This window comes from Equus przewalskii, chromosome 24, assembly GCF_037783145.1.
Source record: "Equus przewalskii isolate Varuska chromosome 24, EquPr2, whole genome shotgun sequence".
Taxonomy (NCBI): domain Eukaryota; kingdom Metazoa; phylum Chordata; class Mammalia; order Perissodactyla; family Equidae; genus Equus; species Equus przewalskii.
Window position 1 is genome coordinate 6,061,219 of NC_091854.1, and position 26,324 is coordinate 6,087,542.

The following is a 26,324-nucleotide window of genomic DNA, read 5'->3' on the forward strand; positions in this document are numbered from 1 at the left end:
GATCATTTAGGCCACACATCAGCATAGCTCCAGTTATGATTCTTTTTTCACAGATGAGGACACTCAGGGACAGGGAGGGTGCCTTGCCCAGTACGAAAGCGGTAGAGCAGAACTAAACCCGGCCACTGGGCTTCAGAGTCTGCTCTCGTATCCAGTAGGCTATAAGTTTTTCCCACAGAACTTGAAAAATATTCTTTGGTGGGTGCCTACAGCCAGACCCCAAAGAGTCAGTTCCCGTAGAATGGTCTATAAATGTGGGAAGGACCTGGGAAAGCAGAACAAGAGAGCATCGCCCTAGAAGCCCAGGGAAGAGAGGTCAGCAGTCTCAGGGAGGAAGGAGGTCAGCTGAGACATGACGAACAGTGATCCTGAGGGGCACCTGTCTGAAGACCCCTGCCCCGAAGAGGAGCCTGAGCAGAGGGCTGGAACTTTCCAGAAATGGGAATTTTTTAGGGGAGATGCTGTAAAAAGGGACAGGGTTTGAAGGAGCTCAGGGTTCCAGTTTAAGAAAACATAGACCATGGTTCCAGACTTGATAGAAAAGAGAAGAAAATAAGTCAAACAGTAAATGGAGAGAACAGCATTTTTTACTTAGAAGTATTCGACCTTAATTGGACGGGATGAATGCTACAGTACATTAGTTTTTCAGATATGAGGGGTTTCTAAAGCAATTCTGTGATATGCTCTCACTGTGGCTTGAATGTATCTCAAAAGCAGGTTGAGTGAGTTGGCTAAAGCCTTGGGACTCAGGGCACACCTGCATTTGGTTGGTGTGTAAATTGGTGTCCCTTTCCTGATGTTAGTATACCAATGTCTGTCTGCTTATTGAAATTGTGACAGCTCTTTCACCCAGCAAATACTTGTTCATGTGCATTACGTAAAAAGAAGTGCTTAAGCAGGTGTTTTTTTAATTGACCTGCAGGGGATTTTGTAGCTGCTTATTATATTGATTTAAATAGATAGAGACTTCTCACATTTTTATTTATTTTATTCAAAGTATGCCTTTAATGCTTTATGAATATGCAACTCCTCTGCATATATAACTGAGAATAACTTGAAAAAAATATGGAAGACCCCTTGGAGCCAGCCCTGTGGCCTAATGGTTAAGTTCCATGCTCTCTGCTTAGGCAACCCAGGTTTGGTTCCCAGCGTGGACTTTACACCACTTATCGGCAGCTGTGCTGTGGTGGTGACCCATATACAAAATAGAGGAAGATTGGCTCAGATGTTAAGTCAGGGCAAATCTTCCACAAGCAAAAGGAGGAAGATTGGCAACAGATGTTAGCTCAGAGTGAATCTTCCTCAGGAAAAAAATATATATGGAAGACCCTTGTTGTTTTGGGAGGATGTTCTTTTATAACTCATTCAGACTTTCTTGTTAACCACCTGCCATAAAGCTGACTTTTAAGTAAATCCTTTCGTTTTTCAGACAGCAAAGTGCGTTTCCTTGTAGACCAGGAGCTTGAATCCACATCACGAAAGATGGAAGATGGAAGATCCAAGCCACTTCCTCTGAAACCCAGTAGGGAAACAAACAGTGTTGAGAGGCATCCTCCACGGACCAAGATTAGACCTGTTAGTTTGCCTGTTGATAGACTACTGCTTCTTGCAAGCCTTCCTAATGAGAGAAATGGCAGAAATGCGGGAAGTGTTAATTCAGAGAGGTTTTGCAAGAATCCTGCCTTTGAAGGAGTTAATAGAAAAGACACGCCCACTGTTGTTTGTTACAAATTTGATGGCTTTGACCAGCAAACTCTACAGAAAACCCAGGAGAAACAGTATGAAAAAAATGACCTTACTGCAAAGACTCCAGTGATTGCACCCGGTGCGCTCCAGGAAAGAGGAGTGACGATGAGCGTCAGGCTCGGAGGGGACCACCCAGTCAGTGCCGCCCAGCCCAGTAAGCCATACACAGACCCGGTGAGGTCGGCTCGACAGGTGTCAGAGAGACGGTCCTCTGACTCATGTCCTCCCACTTCTGCCAGAGCACCCAGGACACTGCAGCCTCAGCACTGGACGACGTTTTATAAACCACATGCCCCCGCGGGGAGTGGGAGAGGGGACGAAGAGAAACCTGCAGCCGCCTCCGCAGCAGGGCCTCCTGGCACAGCTCACACTCCCCAGGGGCCCGCGCCGAAATCAGTTCCAAACTCAGAAAATGGGTCAGCCTGTGCCGGGCAGCCGGGCAGTCAACCTAAAGAGAACTCCGAGGAGCGGGACCTGCCGGACGTGCACCCCACGTGTCAGAGGCCCAGGCTAAAACGCATGCAGCAATTTGAAGACCTTGAAGATGAGATCCCACAGTTTGTGTAGGGCTGTCAAAATTCAGCTTTTCTATTTTTGTCGTTTTGTTTTGTGGTATTGTGTTTTGTGAAAGACATTTTTGACTGCAGGGCCCCTTTTGTAGGATTGCCACCTCATGGACTTGGCTTTCTGTCGTCGTGTTGTGTTAGCCTCTGTTGGTTATACTGAATGGGAGAATGTTAGATAGGGCCACAGCTGTGCCTCACTGGAATTATCTGTGTTTTTGAAGTTGTGAATAAATAGGTAGACTCATATTTTTTTAAAGTTCAGTTGATTATTCCCATAAAATGGTCCATTTAAATGCATCACTAATATATGATATAGTTCTTGACTAATAGGTGCAATTGGGGAAAAACAGCTTTATTTTTTTTTAAGTGAAACTAAGTGCTTATTTATAAAAGGAATGTTTCTGAATGCAAGTGCCCAAAAGATCTTTGTTTGGTATGATTGTTTTTTTCACGCAATTTTATACTGCATCTTTGACTATTTGTGCTTTTATGGTATGTATGTAACCTTTTATTTTTCAATTGGCAATTCACTTAACTTTTTAATATTCACACAATGGTCAAAAGGCTTGCAAATCTATATTTAATTGCATTTTAATTAATTGCCAGATTTTACATGTGGTAGGCAGTTGAATTGTACAAAGAAGATGCACTTAAACCTGTTTCTAAATTATATAGTTCAGTTATGTTTTATTTGGCTTTAGATGGTTTTAATACATTTTATAGTTTTTCACCTCTTGGCTTTGTTCTACATAAACTTTTGTGGTTCAACATTTTTGAACTTTTTGGTGTTTTATATAATGGTCCAAAAAAACGTTTTAAAATTCATTTCCTCTTATTATTGTCTGCGTTTCTTTTTAAAAACCATTCCTTTTGTATGAAATGTTTATGAATAATTTTATGTACTTTTTCTACCTGGACTTTTAACCATTGACAATGTATGTTTCATCTGAATCGTGCAAAGATTTATTTAAGTTGATTCTAAGAGTATAGTTCAATAAGCCTCATTGTTTGGAATTTGAGGGGTATAGATGATTGAATATATTTCATTTATAAAATTCCCATTTTTCAGAACTAGTACAGTTTTGTTATTTTCTGGGTTTTGTTATTTTGCCTAAGATAGGATATAAAGGGACAAAAAAAAATCCTCTTTTTGTATGTGTGAATTCTATTTTTAGTATATGCTTTTATATGACCGTGTTATACTTGATAAAATATATATCTGTCTATGTATAACCTGTTACATTATTTCAAGTTCTTATGACTTCTCTGCAGTTGTTGCCTCTTAGGGTATGAGACTTTAAGGTTTACTGACCATTGGCTTAGTGTCAGCACTTGGATCTCTACATCCCTTGACTACACCGTGGAATGCATTTTATGAGAAGTTGTTATATAGTTCTACGTGACATTAGGGACTAGAGAAACAGGAATAACTTGCCTTTTTATGCTGGAGCCTTCTTTTTAGTCTGCAGTGTACAAAATATAGAAGAAGTGTATTGCTGCAAAAACCTGAAAAGAAAGTAAGAGCCAGCGTTTATTGAGTTCTGCTGATTTCCTATGTAAATAATTTCATTTCAGGTTCACAGCAGCCTATGATGGGTAGGTAAGTATTTTTTTATTCCTGTGTTACAGATAAGGAAACTGAGGCTCAGTTAAATGATGTGCTCTCAGTTCCACAGATGTAGCAGTTGGAGTCAAGTCTCAGACACAGGGCTGAGAGATTCTGATGGTTAGTGCTCTTAATGACTCTATTATTACTAAGTAGTATCAGTAGTGTTTAACAATAGAAAATGCACCTTTTAAAAACTTGTTATTGTGGTAAAATATGCATAACATAAAATTTACCATTTTTAAGTGTACAGTTCAGTGGCGTTAAGTACATTCGCATTGTTCTCCGTCCATGAGCACTATCCATCTCCAGAATTTTCTCATTATCTCATACTGAAACTTAGACAATGTACTTTTAAAACTCCTTCAGTTTTCTCTTATGGTATTGCGACAACTCAGTGAAAGAATATATCGTATAATTAACTGGCCTCTCTGTTTCCCCTCACTGTTAAAGCTCACAAGTGAAAATTCCACTTTTGGGTCCTTCCTGCCTTTGGGGCTCTCTGGCATCTTGTCCAGCTTCAGCCGTCAGCATGGAGATGCTTTCTAGTTTCCTGGGGCATTATGAAGTATTTCCTGAGAAGGTGTTGCTGTTATTAGGGCAGCCCAGTGTGCACTGTGCCCTGGTCCCCGATAATGTGGTGGCCATCATCCATCAGGACGTTGTTCTGTGACACGTGAAAAGCACATGAGCTAAGGGAAAGGGCAAGAGTGGAGGGTCCTTTTAGAGCTGCCCGACCACCAGAAAGTTTTGTGTGAAGCACAGTGTTCACGTTTGTGAAGTTGATCATAGCTTCCCTAGATAGGCTTGTTTTACGTGCTGAGAACTTAATTAGAATTTACGAGTGTTTAAAATTACTTCGAGTGTTCCTTAGGCAATGTATTTTTTCTGATACAGAGATGAAGTTGTTATGATCCCTGTGAGGGACTTGTGGCCTAGAAATCTCAGAAGCAAATGGAATCAAACCTCCCTTCCTTGGGTGGTTAATTTAAAGGTGGTACAATGGTTGCACTGTTCCCAGCTAACACTGTGTTACCTACAGTATTTGTACAGCTCTAAAAATCTCTTTAGATGGCAACCATTGTATATTTTTATGACAAGTTATAGTCAGTGTAATTCTCTGGATTTTTCTTTCCTAAAGGCAGGAAATTGTTTTGATGTGTTGATTTGATTTGATGTGTAGACAATTTGGTAACATCTAAAGTTTAGCAGAGTTGTTACATTCACAATCAATATGCAGAAGTCACTTGTATTCCTGTATATCAGCAACTAACAGAAAATGAAAGTTTTTAGAAAGATCTCTTAAAGCAAAAAAATTTGAAATACCCAAGATTAAACCTAACAAAATATATATAAGATCTTCAGAGAGAAAATTCTAGATTATGTCAACAGGCATTTAAGGAGATCTTAAATAAATGGAGTGCCCTGTGATGTACATGGATTGGAAGCCTGGATATTGTGAAGATGTTTGCTTACCTTATATTTGTTTATAGATTCAGTGTTATCTCATCCAATCTAATCTTTGAACCATTGGAAGGTAAACTGCAGACATGGTGTCCCATTACCCCTAAATACTTCAGTGATATTTCCTTAAAACAAGAACACTCCTACATAACCATAATATGACCTCAAAATCGGGAGATTAACGTTGACATATGATGTCTAATCCGCAGACCACATTCAGGTTTCACTGATTGCCCCAGTAATGGTCCTCTTTGCTCTAGCATCCCAGTCCAGGGAGATGTGGTGCATTTAGTTTTCCTCTCTCTTGTCTCCTTCAATACGGAATAGTTTTTCAGTCTGTTCTTTCTTGACTTTGACACTTTTGGAGATTGTAGGCCAGGTACTTTGTAGAATGTCCCTCGGTTTGGGTTTATCTAATGTATCCTCATGACTAGATTCAGGGTATACATTTTGTTAGAAAAAGCACAGAACTGACATTATAGTCTTCTCACTATTTTATACCAGGAGGTACATAATGTCAAGTTGGCCCATTCCTGGTGATGTTAACTTTTGATCACTTGGTTAGGTTAGTATCTATCAGATTTCTCTATTGTAAAGTTGATAAAAAGAACTTTGTGAGGAGGTTCTTTGAGACTATTTAAATGTCCTATTTCTTATCAAATTGTTACCAGTTAGTTTGAGTGCATTAACACTTCTTGCCTGAATCAGTTGTTACTATTCTGGTTGCCAGTGGCGAGTCCATCCTTACTTAAGCTTTGATTGATATTCTACAGTGGGGAAGAACAGTCCCTTCTCCATTCGTTCCTCTGTTTTTTGATTTATATCAGTATGGACTCAGGGATTCATACTTTATTCAGTAAGTTATAATATATTAATGTTATTTGTTTTGATACTGATCTTTTCTCAGATTTTGTCTATGGGAGTCTCTTTAAGGTTGCTTCTATGTCCTTTGGACTTTTGAGCTCTTCCTTATTTTTTGGCACATCAAAGTGTCCCACGCTTATTTTATACTTTCCCCTGCCCCACCCATTTTTCCAAGGAGCCCTGGTTCCTTTAAATGGAAAATAGTATATGGAAACCATATACTATTGGGAAGTACTGGGAAGTACTCACTGCTGCTGGAAATTCATTGGCTTTAAGCTCTATTGGTGGACAGATCAAAGAAATAACTTGTGTGTATACACACACCCAGATACGTCTATATGTATTTCTCTGTGTACGTGTATACTGAAAACCTTGAGATCACATTGATATCTTCAATTCTAATTCAATACTTCAGGGTTTAATCTAGTCTTTCCCTTTCCATATTTGTAACTCCTTTCTCTCGTATGAGAAACCTGGCTCCCGTAGTCCTGAATATATTATTTGCGCCCTCTCCCTTTCTGTTCCAGTCTCCTGACAATGCCATCTGTTGCGTTGGCCCACCTGGCCCCAAATATGCCAAATAAATCCTTAGCCATTGCTGTCCTGGTCCTGACCACACTGATCCCTAACATGCCAGTCAAAACCATAGCCTCAGCTACATCAAGGACCGGGTGAGCCGAAGCTTTGGCCCCAGTGATGTCAGTCCTGACCACACCATTTGAATCCTAGGCCCTGGTCATCTAGCTGGATCCTCAGCCCCACCTGGAAGGGAGGGAAGGGGCAAATTTATGATCTTTTGATAATGAGCAACTATTAAATGTTGATTGAATTTAATAGGAAAAGTTTAAAAATGAATGGTTATGCATATTTATCAGAAGTGTTTAAACATAGATGGACATATTTATGAAATTTATAGGAAGTTTTAAGTTATGGTTTTGCTGTCCCTTTTTTGTCTCAACTCTAATACTTCAAAACAATTGTTAAATATTATTAATACTCCCTGTAATAACTAAACCATATACCATAGTATGCTGTTTTTATGTTTTTCCAGTCAACCAATTTAGTCACTCTGCACATATAAAATTAGCATACTTTTCAGAAAAGAGAGTACAAGAGACTAATTGTCCATGTTTCTGAGTTACCCATTTTATTCGGGTTCATTGTTGGCTTTTAAGTGAACAGCAAATAAATAATGGCCATACATCCCATGAAAACCTTTCTCAGGTTTCTGGATATGGTCCTGCCCACTCATCACATGCTGGTATATATCTTCCTTATAGTGGGGAAAGAGCTGGAAAGAAGACATGGTGTAACAATGTGAATAGACCAGTGAGCTTTTCATTGTCTGGAGAGTGCTAATTAATAAGTGTCTGTGGCCCGGAAATTTAAAAATCGGAACATAAACTAAGTGTGGTAAGATCTTATTTACAATTCTAGGCACAGAGCCTGGCATATAATCGTGTTGTCTGCTAAATTAATTATCTGTATTTTATGTCAGAAATTGGCTTTTTGAGATCTACTTCCAACAAAATCAAAGCTTTTCTGTATCTGACTATTTTCTTCAAAGTTGTGAGAGTTCATTTGGTCAGTTGCCAGGCAATTAAGAGTGTGTTGTGATTCAACACTGGAGAAAGCACTGAGTCTGAATTCTGCATCTGCAGGTGCAGATACACATTTACTTCAGATTTAATGAAAGTTTTACATGATTTTTTTATTTCAAATTGGATCATAATGTGTATGTTCCATTTAAAGAAGAATTATAAAATAAACGTCCATTTGCCCTCAACCGCCTTAATAGAATGTGAAGGAACCACCAGGGGACCCCTCCACTATCTTGAATTTTATGTTAATCATGCCCTGGCTTCTTAAAAAAGTTGCTGTGTATTATTTAATTTTACCTGTCTTTTGCAACTTTTACAAGTGGAATCATTTGATTCTTTTGTGGCTGGCTTCTTACATTCAGTATGTTTTTGAGATTAATCCATGAAGATGTTTGTAGCTGCAAACATATTTTTTTCCCTTTTTTTTTTTTTAGCGTGAGGAAGATTAGGCCTAAGCTAACATCTGTGCCAGTCTTCCTCTTTTTTTTGTGGGTCACCACCACAGCATGGCTGCACCCAGAATCTGAACCCATGAACCTGGGCCGCCAAAGTGGAGCGTGCGAACTTAACCATTATGCCATTGGGCCAACCCTTTCTTTTTTTTAACTAGAGTATTCCATTGGGTAAATATACTACAGTTTATTATTCATCCCACTGTTGATAGGCATTTAGGCTGCTTCCAGTTTTTTTGTCACTATGAGCAATGCTACATTGAAAACTTAATCTTTACTTTTTCTTTCTTTCACTTTTTTAAAAAAAAATCTGCTTTGTGGTTGTCATCTCATTTAATCTCTACCAAGGCGGGTATTCTAACTTCCTTTTTCCGATGAGCAAATAGACTTCAAAGAGGTTAAGTGATTACCTATAAGTTATATGGCCAATAAGATAGGGTGTAGGACTTGAATCCAGGTGTTTTTATTATAAATTCTGCCTTATTTCATCTTCATTTTTTAAGCCAGAGGCTGTCATAAATCATATACTTTCAGGTTATATGTTTTCTTTCCAGTTGCCACAATACTGAAGTTTAGGGTTATCATATCCCAACTCCGAAGGTCATTTTTAGTGTGTGCATATTAAAATTCATTCATTTAGTTAAAACCTGTGCATCTAAAATTGCTGAAGTTTTTCTGGGTTACAGTGAGTTTGTAGGTTAGATTTTGCTAATAAGGAGAGAACAGCAGAGCAGATGACAGAACGAGCCTGCCCCGCCACACTCGGCCTCAGAATCGTTTGGGAAACAAAACTGTAATGGAGAGCTGGTGAGGATTTTAAGCACAGAATAAGATTTGAATGAGATCTCTTAGCTTCTGCTCATAATCAGGAAAAGAGTCAGCAATCTGGGTGAGAAGTAGGCCCTAAAGAAAGCCACTGTCTGTGGGGATGATGACCTAAATTCCAGTTTATTTTTAGGAACATAACTGACGGGGATTAGTGAGTCATCGTGAGTGCGGAGTTGGTGAAGGTGGAGGGTCCAGTTGGGCAGGGCGGAGAAAGGGATGCTGAACCTGGAAGCTGGGATATAGTAGCTTTCTTCACATATCCTAAGTGAAAGCAAGGATTAAAGTTAAACATCTCACTTTCTTCTTTAGGCAGAATGAGGTCCCATGACTGGGAGCTGAACGGATGCAGATTTTGTATCAGTGCACTCAGGAAACCATTTATGATTCAGACTGTTTGGTGAATTCCCCCAAACTGGAAAAACTGTTCAAGGCAAATGCTATCTATCTTTGAGGATTATTAGGGAGGAAATGGGGCTAGATGATCTGTAAAGTCTTTTCAAGCTCTGATCATGAGTCTCTGACCTTGAATTTGAAGTAAAAGAGATGCTTCTGGGTGCTGCAAATCCTTGCATTCAGGAATTTCAGTATTTTCATTACGCCGCTATGATTAATGTCAGCAAGGAAGCATTTAAACCTCATTACCTGGAAGACATCTGTAAAGAGCTGGGGGGGAAAAAGTCAACTCAAAATTATATAGAGTAAAAATAGCCTTCAGAAATGAGGCTGAAATATAGATGTTTGTGACCAATAAAAAAGAGAATTACTCACCAGCAGGCCTGCATTAATCGTGAATCTGTAGAGAGGACTTTCAGAAGAAGGAAGATGATCCCAGATGGAAATGCAGAAATGCAGGAAAGAATGAAGACCTCCAGAAAAGCTGAATATAAATGAGTAGGAGTATAAAATTTATGTAGAGTTAAAATACATGACAGCAATAATGAAAAAGGTCAAAAAATAGAAATTCTGTAAAGTTCTATCATTATCAAGGAAGAGGTAAAGGTAATAATTTGTATTAAGTCTAATCAAGATGTGTCTTGATTTTAAAACGAATGATACGTTAAAAAGAGGGGAAAATGAAATATTTGAGTAATTTAAAAGATAAGACAGAAGAAAAAATTGAAACAGTAGGTCAAATAGAACATAAAAAGTAGGATGGTAGAAATAAAGTCACCTAAATCAGTAATTACCCTAAGTGACAGTGGACTAAATACTCCAAGAGGTAAACTAATGTCAGACTAGGGAAGAAATCAAAACCTATCTGTATCCTGTGTACATCTTCATAAAGGCGCACAGAAAAACAAGGGCGGAAAAAGATAACCTGTGCAACTACTAATGAAAAAAAGGTGGAGCTATCAGTCTTCGTAATAGCAGATAAAACAGATTCTAAGTCAGAAAGTATTACTGGACAGAAAGAGGGATATTCTGTAATGATAAAGTTAATCTACCAGGAAGATTTCACAAGGATAAATGGCATTGTTTCAAATGTAAAAGGCAAAAATAGACAAAAGGAAAAATGGACAAATCCACAATCATAAGGGTTGCTTTAACATACTTCTGAACAAACAGAAAAAATAGTAAAAATATAGATCTGAAGAACACGGTTAACAAACGACCTAATTGACATACAAAGAACACTGTTAACAATGACAGAATTCATATTTCACTTAAGCCCATATTTAAAATTTACCAAAACTGACAATAACCAGGCCATAAAGAAAACCCCAAAACGGTTCAGGAGATTGAAATAATTCAAAATATGCTCTGTGACCTCAGAAAAATTATGCTAGAAATCAGTAACAAAAGATAACTAGAAAATCCTCACATGCCTAGAAATTAAGCAGAACACTTTTGAATAATCCATGGATCAAAGAAGAAATAACAAGCATTAGGAAATATTTTAAACTGGATGATATTGAAGATGGGCCATATCAAAAATTGTGGGCTGCAGCTAAAGCAATGCTGAGAGAGCAATGTATAGCCTTCACTACATTTACTATAAAAGTCAAAAGATTAAAAATCAAATTTCACCTCAAGAGGCAAGAAGAATAGTAAATCAAACATAAAGTACATAGAAAGAAGGAAATAATAAAGAGTAGAAATCAATGAAATAGAAAACAGTTAAAAAGAATAACGCTAAAACCGGTTCTTTAAAAAGTTTAAGAAAATTGATAAACTCGTAGTAAGACATCAGTAAAAAAAGAAAAGCACTAGCCCTGATGGCTGAGTGGTTAAAATTCAGTGCTCTCACCACTTAAGCAGCCTGGGTTCATTTGCTGGTCGAGGAAGCACACCACCCATCTGTCAGTTGCCATGGTGTGGTGGCAGCTCACATAGAAGGACTTACAGCTAGGATATACAACCATGCACTGGGGCTTTGGGGAGGAAATACAAAAAGGAAGATTGACAACAGATGTTAGCTCAGGGCAAATCTTTTCCTGCAAAAAAGAAAAAAATAATAAAGTGAACTTTAAAAAAAGAGAGAGAAAAGTAACAAGAAGTTAGACTCTCTAACCATTGAAAAGGTGTGATGATGTAAAGAATAACTTAACATCAATTTGAAATTTTGAATAAGGACAAATTCCTCAAAAAATTAAACTGACAAAATAAATAGAAAATCCATAGAGTTTCCTCTTTTAATGGAAATTGAATGAGTTAGAAGTCTTTCCATAAAGTGTAAAGCCTTACCAGTGAATTTTTTCAAGCATTTAAGGAAGAAATTAGTACAATTTTATATAAATTCTTGCATTAAATAGAAAAAGGGAATGCTTCCAAACTCTCTAAGTTCATCCTAACCTTGATACCAAAACCTGACAAGGACATCACAATACGGTAATCCCCCATCATCCACAGGGATGCATTCTAAGACCCACAATGCCTGCAGAGTGGATAGTACCGAACTGTATGTGTACTATGTTCTGTCCTCATACCTACTTATGAGAAACTTTAATTTATGAATTAGGCATAGTAAGAGATTAACAACAATAATAAATAAAAAAATGGAACAATTATAACATATTGTAATAAAAGTCATGAGAATGTGGTGTCTCTTTCTCAAAATATCTTATTGTATTATACTTACCCTTCTTCTTGTGATGATGTGAGATGATACAATGCCTACGTGATGAAGTGAGGCGAATGATGTAAGCATTGGGACAAAGCGTTAGGCTACTACTGACCTTCTGACAATACCACAGAAGGAGGATCATTGAGCCATAATGATGTTGATGGTAGGATGTCAGGAATAAATGTCTGCAGTTCACCTCCGGTAACAGAAACCATGGAAAGCAAAACCATGGATAAGGGAGAGCTACTGTTTGTAGAAAAGAAACTTGTGGGGCTGGCCCTGTGGCCAAGTGGTTGAGTTCATCCACTCCCCTTCAGTAGCCCAGGGTTTTGCTGGTTCGGATCCTGGACGCAGACATGGCACCACTCATCAGGCCATGCTGAGGCAGCGTCCCATATAGCATAATCAGGAGGACCACAACTACAATATACAACTGTGTACTGAGGGGCTTCAAGGAGAAGAAGGGAAAAAAAAATAAGATTGGCCACAGATGTTAGCTCAGGTGCCAATCTTTAAAAAAAAAAAAAACTTGCAATATGTAAAAAAGTATATCACTACCAAGTGAGGTTAATTCTCCACGTGTGGAAGAGTGGTTTAAAACACTTAAAAAATCAATAAAATTAATTTGCCACATTAATTTTTTAAAGGGAGAAAAGTATAGTTATCTCAATAGATGCAAATTGAAAAAAAAGATTTGGTGAAATTCAACAGCCGTTTATGATAAAAACTCTTAGCAAACTATGAAGAGAACTTCCCTAAACTGATAGAGATACTCTACAGCAGACACATTTTGTGGTAAAATATTGAAAATTTTGCCCCTGAGATTAGGAATGACACAAGGATACCGACAATCACTACTTCAACTTAACATTGTACTAGAGATTCTAGCCATGCAATAAGGCAAGAAAAAGAAATGAAAGGCATAAAAATTGAAAGGAAAGAAAGAAAGTAGTCATTTGTTTGCTGAATATATAATTATGTACATAAGAAATCCAAATAAGTTTACCAACTATTAGAATTAGTAGGTGAATTTAATAAGTTGCTTCTAAGTTCAGTATTCAAAAGTCATTAATAATTATATATCAACACCAAATAGAAAATGGAATTTATGAAATGATACTGTTTCAGATAACATCAGAACATCAAAGAGCTAGGAAATCAAAGGAGAGATGTATAGAGATGTTTATTTCTACACTGAAATATACGAAATATTTTTGATATAAAGTAGAACTAAACAATGTAAAGATAGGTCATTTTTGTGGATTGGGAGATTCAATATTATCAAGATAGCAGTTCTCCCCACGTTGCTCTATACATTCAACCCAGGCTTATTTTTGTTAATTTTTTACAAGTGTGCTTTAAGGTACTTTGACATAGATAGTGTCATGGTCCTTAGGGCGGCAGAGTAGATGTTTTCACCTCTCCTGTAGTGGCTTCAGAAATGATCATTTGCCATAGGTTATACGACTAGCAGATGATAGCACTTGCACCCATGAGATTATCCTACTTGGATGTTCTTTCTTCTCCACTCGGCTGCCAAAGACTGCTCCAGTCCTGTTCTTTCTGGTCACTTTCCTTCCCTGTCAGATCTCAGCACTGGGAGAAATACATTCCAGGATTTCACCTACCTCAAAGTCTAAGGCCTTTTTTAAAAAAATTAGTGTTCAACAAATTACAGAAGTTTTATTCATTTAAATAAATCCCTTGAATTTAAAGTTAGAAAGGCTTTTTCCCTGCAGCACTGGGGTTTGTAGGCTGATTGTCAACAACTACTTTGAGTCCTACTTTAAAACTAGCGTTGTTCTGGGGCCACCCCCGTGGCGGAGTGGTTAAGTTCCTGCACTCCACTTCGTGGCCCGGGGTTCTGCTGGTTTGGATCCTGGGCGTGGACATGGAACCACTCATCAGGCCACATTGAGGGGGCGTCCCACATGCCACAACTAGAAGGACCCACAACTAGAATATACAACTATATACTGGAGGGATTTGGGGAGGAAAAAGCAAGAAAAAAAAGAAAACAACTAGCGTTGTTCAGGGGACACTCTGGAAATGTGAGCCTAACTATATAACTGAATATTTGTAATTAGCTTTGTAAAAACAAAATGGTTCTAGCTATCCCCAGAAATTGAGACCCAATCTAGAGCAGCCCTAAATTATTTGCGATCCTGTACTTCATGTGATAAAGACAAAAATTTCCTAGCGTGAGGGAGTTGAGTGGGTTGCGTTAGTTGCAAATTCTTTTGGTTATGCATTGAATAAGTCTTTTCTTTGCTGACTGCTTCTCTCTCCTGGAAGCTAAGTTTGAGTTCAAAGGAAATTTTTCAAAGCCCATAATCTTGTTTGGCCTAAACTATTGTTTAACAAGGCTCCTTATAAGATATTGTGCCCAGAGCTGTTCAAGATCGCCCCAACGTTATCCAGCTCCCTTGGAATCACATTGAAGTTGTCTCTGGTCAGATAACATTTGAAGTATAGTGTAATAATTAAATGTATAATTTTAAAAGAATGTAGACATACACATGTTTGCAGTGGGGATGGAGCACTAAGAACTTATTCAAGAAATATTGAGCAACTATAATTGATTTTAGCGACCTGTTGTTAATGTGGAGTTGGGAAAGGTGAGGCTGGAATGGGACAAGGTAGACAATGGCCAGAATCTGGAAACTGGTCACATGGTAAATGGGTAAAGACCTGGGGTTGCTTCGCCTGGGGAAGAGGAGCTGGGGGCGTGCCAGCTGTCCTCGAACGCTGAAAGTGAGAAGGGACGGGAGTCAGAGTGCTCGCTTGCTCCTTTGGGGAGCAATGGAACCAAAGGCTGGGATTTAGAGGGAGGCAGATTCTGCTCAATAGTGTAAGGAAGCCATTTTGCAGTGAGAGTAGTTCCACGATGGAACATGTGACATGATTTCCCAGTCACTGGGGACACATTCAAAGCAAAAACTAGACGACAACTTTTTAAGCGTATTTTGAGGAAACATCTTTTTGTGGGGAGGATGTTGGTTTAAATCATTTGTAAAGGCCTTTCTAACTCTGAACCTAAAACTGTTAAGGCCTGGAATTAAGTGAATTCTTCCATGTGGATATAGCCCTGTTTGTATATCAGCAGAGAGCAGATAAACTTCATTACCTAGCTGGGCTGCTTCTGAACATGCATTGCTACACACGACAAGAGTCCTCTGCTGGCTTCGTTGTGTCCTGTGCTCTCAGCTCCCTGCCAGGGATCATGGTTCCTGGGTCCCAGTCTGCTGTCTTACTGGTGACATGAATGTGGTCTTACTGTTGTATTCCTGTATTCTAGATTTTTGAATCTTCCTGTGATTTAGGAAGCTTCATGTTACATTGCATACATTGATCTATAACTTAATTCAACAAGCATTTAATGACAACTTACCATGTGCCATCCACTATGCCAGATAATAGAGACCAATGAGCAATTAAAAAATACTTCCTGTCCTTGTGGAGCTTACAGCCTAATACTATCAGAGCTCGACGTTGACTCTTAGTGAGTCCTATTTTCGCATTTGGAAAAGTCAGATTTAGTTAAATACCAGTTTTTTCCAGGAATGAGTAGCAGAATTTTCCTGTATACAAAGTCTGAGAATAGAAGCAAATTTTTATATTGAAGCTAAAAATAGTATGCCTTGTATTATTCCAAAAATATTGTCAGTACCCACTTCTAAAATTCTGCAATGAATAATCAAGATAGTTGTATCCACGATTTTCTTTCAGGAGACTTTAATTGAAAACTGTCATGAATTCCTTCTAAGTGGAAATGTCTCCTGCTGCCATTCTAGATCTGAGCTGTCAATAAAGTAGCCAGAAGGCACATGGGACTATTTAAATTTAAATTAATTAAAATTATATAAAATTAAAAGTTTAGATCCTCGGTTTTACTGAGGCTACATTTCAAGTGCGTAATAGCCACATAGGTCTGGTAGCTACCATATTGGACAGTGCAGATATAGTACATTTCCATCAGGGCAGAAAGTTCTATTGGACAGTGCTGACTTAAGAGAAACCAGCATGTCCAGAAGCTGGTATTGTAGATGTAAAAAAAACAAAAAGTATTTGATGAAATTCAGTACCCATTCATGACTAAAAATCTTAGCAAACTGTCAGTAGAAGAGAACATCCTTAAACTGGCTTAGTTCCCATTAAACGAGTTGAATAATAGCATTGTATGAAATTAGGAAAACAGATAATTTGAAAGATAGCCACTTTGCTTTGTATGTACAACCAGCATCATAATGACTAAAATGTTTCCCACTGGTTTGTACAAATCTGGGTTAATAATGTATTAATCAAATGTTACAAATACAAGTATAAGAATAACCAGTAAAACTAATTTATCTAATATGTACTGGCATGGTACTAAAATAACAGACTGGAAATTCTGCCATGAATCGATACCACGTAAGGGATGTGTTGTGTAAAGTGAAAATTCTTTAGAACCTCTGGTTCCACGGTTAAGTATATTGCTCTAACTTTTCAAAAGGGGTCAAACTAGACTACTGATATTCATATTTTTTCTAAATGTTCTTGTCTGTGGTCTCTCTTTAGCTCATTATGCACACATATGTGTATGCATATTTTTTATTTCTTTCCTTGTGCCTTTTTATTCAGTTCTTGTCTATATGATGATTTTTTTTAGGTGCAGGAGTTCATAGATGCTGATGGAAAAATCCCCACTGTTACTGCAGTTTTATACACTAGTAGAGCTAAGTTCCAATTTATATTTGAAAATAGAGCCCTATATGTTAAGTTTGATCTGCAATCTAGTATCAATCATCACAGGATCTAAAAAGGATGGCAATAAAAAACAGTTACTTCCTGTTGTTGTATGCTGGGCATTGTGCTAGATGCTTAGTTCCATTTATTTTATTTCATACAACAACTCTGTGATACAAGATAGGTAGGATTAGCTCCGTTCAACATGCAGTCCAGCAGGCCAAGATCGTTTCGTAATATGCCCAGTCTCATGCCCCTCATCAATTGTTCCGTCAGGATTTTAATCTAGTCCAATTCCTTTATCTGTGCTTATTTCACTGTCCCATCATCTAAGGATCTCAATTGTGATTAATAATAATAATAAATGACCTTTTTTATTTGCTTAAAAAAACGATACTTATTTCTCACAGTTGTGGAGGCTGGGAAGTCCAAGATCAAGGTATCAACAGATTTGGTGTTGGGTGAGGACCGTCTTGCTGGTTTCCAGATGGCCATTTTCTTGCTGGACCCTTACATGGTGGAAAGAGAAATGCCATTTTTCAAGTGCTTATTATATATCAGATAATTCTAAGCACTTTTCATGATTAGATCATTTAGGCCACACATCAACATAGATATAGTTATGATTCCTTTTTCACAGATGAGGACACTCGGACAGAGAGGGTGCCTTGCCCAGTACAAAGTGGACATAAACTTGGCCACTGGGCTTCAGAGTCTTCTCTCGTATCCAGTAGGCTATAAGTTTTTCCCACAGAACTTGAAAAATATCCTTTTATGGGTGCCTACAGCCCGACCCCAAGGAGTCAGATCCCTTAGAATGGTCTATAAATGTGGGAAGGACCTGGGAAAGCAGAACAAGAGAGCATCACCCTGGAAGCCCAGGGAAGAGAGGTCAGCAGTGTCAGGAAGGAAGAAGGTCAGCTGAGACGTGACTGGCAGTGATCCTGAGGGGCACCTGTCTGAAGACCCCTGTCCAAGAGATGTGGGAGAAGGACCTGGCAACAAGGACAAAGATTGCATCCTGTGCTCAAGGCCAGCTGAAGTTCAAAGCCAGAATGGTGCCACAGCCAAGTTGTTTGTTTTTCAGCAGAAAAGAGGACTGTGAGCAGAGGGCTGGAATTTCCTAGGAGTAGGAAGTTTTTAGGGAGATGAAGAAAAAAGGGACAGTGTTTGAAGGAGCTCAGGGTTCTAGTTTCTCTGTTTGGAGAAGAGATAGACCATGGATCCAGACTTAATAAGAGAAGAAAGTAAGTCTGGGAATAAACAGTAAATGGTGAGAATGGTGTTTGCTACTTAAAATAAAACCGTTCAACCTTAATTGGACAGAATGAATGCTATAGTCCCTTTATTAGTTTTTCAGATATGAAGGGCGTCTAAAGCAGTTCTGTGATATGCTCTCACTGTGGGTTGAATGTATCTGAAAAGCAGATTAAGTGAGTTGGCTAAAGCCTTGGGACTCAGGGCACACCTGCATTTGGTTGGTGTGTAAGTTGGTGTCACTTTTCTGAGGTTAATTTCCCAATGTCTCCCTATTGAAATCGTGAGAATCATTTGACCCAGCAACTTCACTTCTATGTTTTCGTCTTATGGAAAAACCTGTTCAAGTTTTCATAGAAGGAATTTCACAGAAGCAAGTTTTTAAAAAAGTTAACCATGTTTTGTAGTTGTTTACTACATTAATTTAAATCCACACACATATCTAATTCTACCATTTCATTCAAGCTGTACTGTTAATCTTTTAGTGTAACTTTAGGCGTAGGTACTTCTGAGTATGTAACCATTTTTACCTGCTAAGCAGAAAGAAATATTCACTAATTCCTATATACCTTTTAGACTGAGAATAACTTTTTTAAAAGTTTATATAATTTGTCTATTGTTGTGAGAGCCAGTCCATCTGTCAACTCAGGCTTTTTTATCAAGTGCCATGCAAGTCTGATTTTGGTATATAAAGTGACGGTCCTTTCTTTTCTTTCTTTTTAGATGACATTACATACCTGCTTGAAGACCAAGAGCTCAAAACATCTTTCTTCCCCAAAATGAAAAATGGCTGAAAAACTCCTAATCAGCTTCCTCGAAAATCTGACTAGAGTTGTACCTTTGCTTGTAGACAGACTACTTCTTGCAAGTCCTCCTAATGAGAGAAACGGCAGAAAGGGGAAATGTAAATTAAGACAAGATTTGCAATTGTTCTTCCATAGACTCTGGAATAGCACCGCTTTGCCCACGGGGAAACTATCGCGGGAGTTAAATAATTTAGTTCTGTCAGAACGTGAACCCAGGTCAGTCTGACTTCTAAGCCCGTGGTGGTTCTGCTATCCAGTCATATAGTGTACATTACAAGAAACGTTGATGTTAATAAAATAGCTAAGGATATTGAGAATTTATGAGGTCAGGTACAGTTCTAAGTACTTTGCATCTCTCTCTCACTCAACAAACTTTAGTGAGCTCTCTATTGATTTATAAGGTTATACATCTATGAACTCAGTCAGACTTGGCTATTAATTAAATGCCCTTCAAGTTTGGTTTGTAAAAAATTAATTGACATTCATTCCTTTTTTCAGAAAACATCAGGTTTCTGGCCTTGGACCAAGATGTTCTAAAAAGAAAAAAATCAGTAAATATCTAGATCTTGCTCAGCTTCAAATTCTTGAACTGCTTTCAAAGTGCGAGAATATTGCAGCCCAAACACGCAGTGACATTTTATAAGCCTCCTGAGTGACTTCTGAGCAATACGCACAACATTACATTCTGTGTTTCGAAACTTATAAATATAATGTACTGATTCTAAACTTTAAAGTTCCATTGATTTTTTCTTCCCATAAAATGGTCTCTTTTAATCTATCTTCAATAAAGTACAGTTGTCAAGCCCATAGATGCTATCAGGATGAAGCAGTTTCACTTTCTAGAGTGAAGCCAAGTACTTATTCATAGAAATAAGGTTTCTGACTACAACAGTTTAAAAAAAACTCTCCCGTATAAATAATATAGGTGTAAAAAGAGATGACAGACTTTATTTTTAACCGTTGTCCTCTGTTGAATGTAAGCCTTTATATTCCAAAAGACAATCAACAGCTTCTTCTTCTGATATTTTCTAGTAATAGCCAAAGGCTAGCAACTATATTTATATATTTTCGTCCCAGGATTTTAATTTGTACCAGTGGCAATCATCTGGATTGCAAAGAAGATGCACTTAAGCCTATTTCTGAATCATGTGGTTTAGTTAAATCAAGATACTTGGGTATAAAATATGTTGATAGTTTATCTTTTAGCACTTGGGCTTTGACATATGTAAATTTTAAATGTCCAGTCAAATTCAATGCGACAACTGACTATTTTATATAATGGTGAAAAACGTTCAGAACTAGATCACAGATTTACAAATCAAAGTGTACATGCAACAAAGCAGAAATATTGGAAGAGAGATGAGCTATTAGTGTTTTAAAGCCATCAAACCATATTCCAAGTAATATGACTTCTCTGAAGCTCACAATTCAAAGACCAGCTTAAGTATACTTTTCATTGTAAAAGGACACAATATAAAACTGGCAACTGAAATATGGGCATAAAAATAAATACAATACAATTTTACCCTTTTTCACAATTACATAAAACATTTAAAATTGTTGTATGTTTATAATATATCAATTATGTATATATGTATATATAATACATAATTATATATCTTCATATGTGAACAGTGCACAAATTGTTAACTAGTGCAGAGATCAGATTTATTGTAGCTTGTTTCTAACTGGTTGAGTAAGTCAGTCACTGTGTTAGAGTATGATATATGGTTTCCAGCAGGGGCAGCAAACTGTGGCCCAGGGACCACATCTGGCCCACCACTTGTTTTTGTAAATAAAGTTTTATTGGAACATAGTCATGCACAGTCATTTAAATACCATCTATGGCTGCTTTCCTGCTACAGTGTCAGAGTTGAGCAGTTGGGACAGAGACTCTATGGCCTGCAAGCCTAAAATATTTATTATCTGTCCCTTTACAGAAAAAAGTTTGCTGACCCCTGGATTTGATGAATGAGTCAGACTGTGAGCTAAATATTTCTCTTGCTATTCCAACAAGTGTCTGTTTTACGTACAGGAATTCCCTCTTCTGGGTTTTGACTAATGTGTCTAAAATAGAATATAAGATGGGCCAAAATAGCATAAATGTCCACATTAGTATGTGAATATTATATTTACCTGTAGTAAATATTTTTTAGGACCTTGTTATAGCTGCTAAATATATGTATATAAACTCAACTTTTGCAACCTATTTCTGTCTCCTCTGAAATCATGGTCTCTTAGACTTTATTCAAGTCTGTGAGCCATATGTTTGGTTTTCAACATTTTGAATGGTATTTCCCTTGGCTATGAGATGAAATACTTTTCATGGGAAGTTGTATTATAGTTCTAATGGCATTAAAAACCAGAGGGAAATGAATAGCCCACCCTCTTTTCCCTAAAGACTTGTTTTTAGTCCTCACTGTGTGAAGTCTAAAAGAATTGTATTACTTATGGAAATCTAAAAAGAAAATTGTGGTTGCTAACATTTCTTGAGCCTCCGTTATGAGCTAGGCAATGCTAGGTACCCTACACAGATTCTCTCCCTTCATCCACACAAGCTTAAAAAGTAGGCTGTTGTATTATCTTGTTTTACAAGCAAGGAAACTAAGGCTTAGTTAAGACACTTGCCCAAGATCCCACAACACCAATTGACAGAGCCAGGTCTCAAACAGAGAATTGTCAGATTACAGTCAGGGCTTTTGATCTTACTATTAAATAATAGGTGTTAGTATTTATGCATTTTAAAATACCTTCACATGTATTTTAACATGATAAGACAACCAAACCAGAGAATATAATGGAATTACCCGGTAAGTTGACATCTTTCTTTCCCCTCACTGGGAAACCTCAATGGTGTATCATTCCTTGCTGTCATTCCTTCCTTCTTGCCTAGACTCTCTTTTCCATTCCTCAACACCCTCCAACCTGTATTCTCTGAGATGAGTTGGGAAATCCTGCCTTGAGGGTCTCTGGCATCTCGTCCTACTTTTAATCCTCAGCCTGTAGACACTTGCCAGCTTCTGAAGGCCATTAAACAAGGAAAGCTGCTGCTATTCCTATTGTGGAAGTCACTAGTCTGGAAGGTGACTAATTATAAATGGGCAGAGAGACGTGACTGATGAAGAAGGACAACAGTGTTGAGTTTATAAGCCCACCGACTATCAGAAGACCTCATGGCTAGTGTACTGTGCGGGTGCCTGAAAGAGTGTCTGATTGGTTGGAGAACTCCTCTAGGTAATCTAGCTTTATGACTTGGAGACTCAATTACAAAAATGGGAGGGCATTTGAAAATGTTTCTTAGGGTGCACATTTGGGCAATGAATATTTATGAATATAGAGACGGATAAAGTGTTTCCTGTGATGAATTTTCATTCTAGAGATCTAAAAAGCAAATGGAATAAGATCCTCTCTTCCTTAGTTCGTTTACTTGAGTTTTTACTTTGTAAACTCTGAAGTTTATTCCAGGAATACATGAATGGTCCTATAAAATAGCATCTATTAATGTCATTTTATCAGGGGATGGAGTAGGGTGGCAACCAAAAATGTCTGCATCATATTTAATGGGCAAACAACACCAGAGGCATCTGGATATAGAGAAACATGATGAGAATGCCTATGACTTCTACTATTTAACCACTATTTAACATTGTGCTAGAAATGTTGGCCAATACAATTAAACAAGAGAAAGAAAGTAGAGGTAAAATACTTGGAAGGGATGAGAGAAAATGATCGCCATTTGTAGATGAAATATAAGTGTAAACCTAAAAACTCAAAAAGAATCACTGACAAATTACAAACAATAAGAGAATTCGGTAAGACGATGGGGTGGGTACCAGAAAAGGATCCTAAGTAGCAGACCCTAACAGCTATCCTGAATGCTCACTGACTCACCTGTTGATAATTGTCTCTGGTGAGGGCTAACCACACAATTGACTGTTTTGTTTAGATTTTCTGATTTAAAAACAATATGTTTATCCTCCCAACTCCGAAAATTCCCTTCAAGTCCATGTTCTCAAATTACACAACAGAATCTTCCTGAACCAACACAGGGAATATGGTAAGCTAATTAAGCATTTTTACTAAGCAGCCTATTTAAAAAGAAAAACCTCAGTGGAATTTTTGGTATGTTTATCATCTGATGGCCACCACACCTCAGTTTGTCCCCTCCCCTGCCATAGTGGTGATCCCACCTGAGACTTTTCAACTTATGTGAATTGAGTCTTTTGAATATTTTCAAAGGAAAAGCAACTTTCCAGGCAAGGTTGTTACAGCTCTTTCAATAATCATTGTGCATATGTCTCCTGTAATAATACTCAAAATCAGATGACGCTGACCCAGTTACAGCCAAGGATTAAAGAAATCTGCTTAGAATTGTGTTGAGTCCACTAAAGCAACTGCCAAGAGAAATGCATTCCACAGAAGGTCCTTCAGAGAACCTCTCATTGGCCAGACTGCAAAACTTTGATTTCTTCCACTTGATGTATGTCTGCCTGGAATTCATTTAAACATAGCTGTCATATATGTTCCTGCATGTTCACAGCATATTGCTAGTCTTTCAGTTTTCCTGGGCGACATATGCAGTCTTATACGGGATTTAGTTGTTTGTAGCTCTACCCTAAAACAGAAATTAAAAGTCGTGTATTTTTAATACAAATTATATACATTCTAGATACTTTGTATAATTTTTATACAACTTCAAATACTTAACACCAAAGTTATGAGAAAGCATTGCCTTTTAAACTAGAATCAGTTTTTTCTGAGTATCAGCCTTTAATTTGAAATTCCAAAAACACAGCAGAGTCTATTATTTCTCCCAACAACCAGATGTTGTAGAATCTGTCCAGAAATACCTCTGTGCTTTCCCTAAGCTCTGAGAATTTTACATTTATCCTTCCATCTATACATTTGTTTTTACATCACATTTGATGTTATCTATCGCTATTGTGTTTTGTGTCAAATGTGTTTGTACTGAGGTTTATACATTCAGATGCCTGTATGTTGCCTCTGAAGGTTCCAATTCAGTGGATGTGGGGTGGGGCCCATACTTCAATATTTTTTAAAAACTTTACAGGTAATTCTGATGCACAGCTAAGAGCTGCGAGGCACTCTTTTTTAATATTATGCCTAATTCTATCCATAGGACGCAGCATAATTGCCTGGCACACAGACAACCCTTGAAAACTGTTTACATAATTGGTGAACTGGTTTGAGATCGAGCTTCACTCGCAGGATCGTTGGCAGCCATTACCTCAAGCCCATCCAATGATTCTAAGTAAATAAAATGCTGACGAAGTCACAGCTGCACTTGCTTGAGTTGTGTCATTTGAACCCAACAAATTATTGATTTAACCCAGACAGGCTCAACCTCTTTTGTAGTTAAAAAAAAAATTTTTTTTTGTAAGGAGATTCTTGTTGCTAACAATCTAAGATTGCAGAAAGAATATGACTTTGTTGTCATAAAACAGACTTTGTATTTATGGAGTCCTTTTCCTTGAATTAAAAATGGATAAATAATTCTGCTTTCAAACAAGAACTTCACATAAAAGATCCCAGAGCTGAGTTATATGACTCAAGTTAAAATTCCCAAAGATTTGCAGGTAATATAATGGAAGCCAGCGTTATATTTTCTTAGTATAAACCAGTTGCACTTTTGGTCGTTCCTACAACAGTGATTGGTTTGTAGCAGTCATACAGCTGTGAGAATTAACTAGATTTGGACAACAGAGCATGAAGGCAAACCCTAGCACCACAGTGGAAGACTGGCCTGTCTCTCTGATCTCTGAGTGCTTCTCACGTGGTAGATGCATCAGAGTCACGTGGAAAGTTTGTTAAACAGACAGAGTCCTGGGCCTCACCCCTAGAGATTTTGATTGAATAGCTTGGCTACCAAGCCCAGGAATCTGAATGTTTGACAGCCATCCAAGTTCATTCTGATGCAGAGAGTGTGACACCTACGGAAAGACGGCGCTGGGTTGTGCTTTGTTTTTTTCACTTCTAGTAGCTAAAGGAAATCTACACCAGGGCTTACCAACCTAGGCCGTCATGGGAGTGTTCCTCGGCTAGGCAAACGTTAAACTGATTTTTTGTTGAAACCTGTTTTTTTAGCAAATGTATTTATACACCAAAGAACTTCATATGCTCCTCGGAGACATTTATTCCTGGTTGAAATTCAGTCTTGGGGCCAGCGTTTTCAAACCCAATGAATTAAACTGTCTTACTGAAGCTATAGATAATGCTTTAAAAATTCTACTGTTTAATCTGAATGAAAACAGAACACAGGACTCCACTAAAACAACTTCAAATATAGTTCATAATCTAATCAAGAGAGAACACTGCTAGGTAATCTGACACACAACAGTTCTCTATAGTGGGGACCCGCTGATAAACAATGTTGCAAAACTGCTCCCTTAAACTGGTGATTCTGGCTGTGAAGACTTTGTGGGAAGAGAGGAGAGATGAGAAGGAATAGTGAGCTTTCCAACTGCTTCAGCTCCACGGTGGTTTTCCCTACTTTGGGCTAAGGTACCGTGAGAAGGACCTGAGGTTGCTACCTTCCCTTCCATCTGCCCTTAACTTTTCTGGTCTTTTTCCTCCTCTCTCCCTTGCTCTCTATCTTTGCTTTCCCTTACTTTTTCTCAGAAGTGTGAGTGAAGTCTGCACCCCAGAACCATTTGAATGGGGTTATTTGGCCTTTTAAAAAGATGGTTGCCCGATACATTTACCAGCAGGCTCTCAGTCAAAAGTCTCATCCTCAGGATTGAAAGGGCATAGCAACGTAAAACCAAGCCATCTTTTCCTCCCTTTGGATGTTCACAGTGGTAGTTAAAGTCTATCGTGATCATTTCTGAAATGGGGAGGAAATAGGACATCAGTGTCCTGAAACGGAATTGGAACCCCAGACAAGCTGCCAAAGTGTGGGTGAGTCACCAAAAGGCATGGGAGCTATTTGCCATCTATCAGCACAGAAGGAGGTCAGAATGGAAATGAGTGAAAAACAAATGACTCAGTTTTCCTTTTTAGAAAATGCTCAGTTCCAGCTGCCTGATTTCCCTGTTCCAACAGAAAGGATAAAACCAATCCTGACCAATGGTAGTCTGGGATGGAGAGTTAATGACCACTTCCTGCATTGGTGTCAGTTAAGAAGGGGATGCTTCCTGCTCACTGATGCGCTGGGTAATTTTTTGCAGAAGCTTATTACATTATGTACCAGGAAGAGGGGATATAAGTCAAAGGAAGATTCAACCATGTATTTATTTCCTGCTTTGTCAGAGACTCATGTGGCGGGAAAGAATGAGAAAGCCTGTATTTCCGTCCCAACTTTTCTATTTACACGTTATGCATC

General features: G+C 38.1%; 1 protein-coding gene and 1 long non-coding RNA gene across 10 annotated transcripts in view; both read left to right on the forward strand.

Moving 5' to 3' along the window:
* The window catches only part of ARHGAP29 (Rho GTPase activating protein 29), a 76,812-nt gene extending 73,270 nt beyond the window's left edge, over positions 1 to 3,542 (forward strand). For all 9 annotated transcript variants that reach the window (XR_011532542.1, XR_011532541.1, XM_070592602.1 and 6 more), the window contains one exon: positions 1,430 to 3,542. Coding sequence is in view for 7 of the 9 variants with exons in the window: in XM_070592602.1 (XP_070448703.1) it covers positions 1,430 to 2,313 (884 nt within the window). In the remaining 2 variants the exon portion in view is untranslated. The remainder of the gene's footprint in view (positions 1 to 1,429) is intronic.
* Positions 3,543 to 13,771: 10,229 nt separating this feature from the next.
* Positions 13,772 to 19,708, forward strand: LOC139079174 (uncharacterized). Its single transcript, XR_011532543.1, has 2 exons — positions 13,772 to 19,198; positions 19,481 to 19,708. It is a non-coding gene; the product is annotated as an uncharacterized lncRNA (long non-coding RNA).
* Positions 19,709 to 26,324: the final 6,616 nt, after the last annotated feature.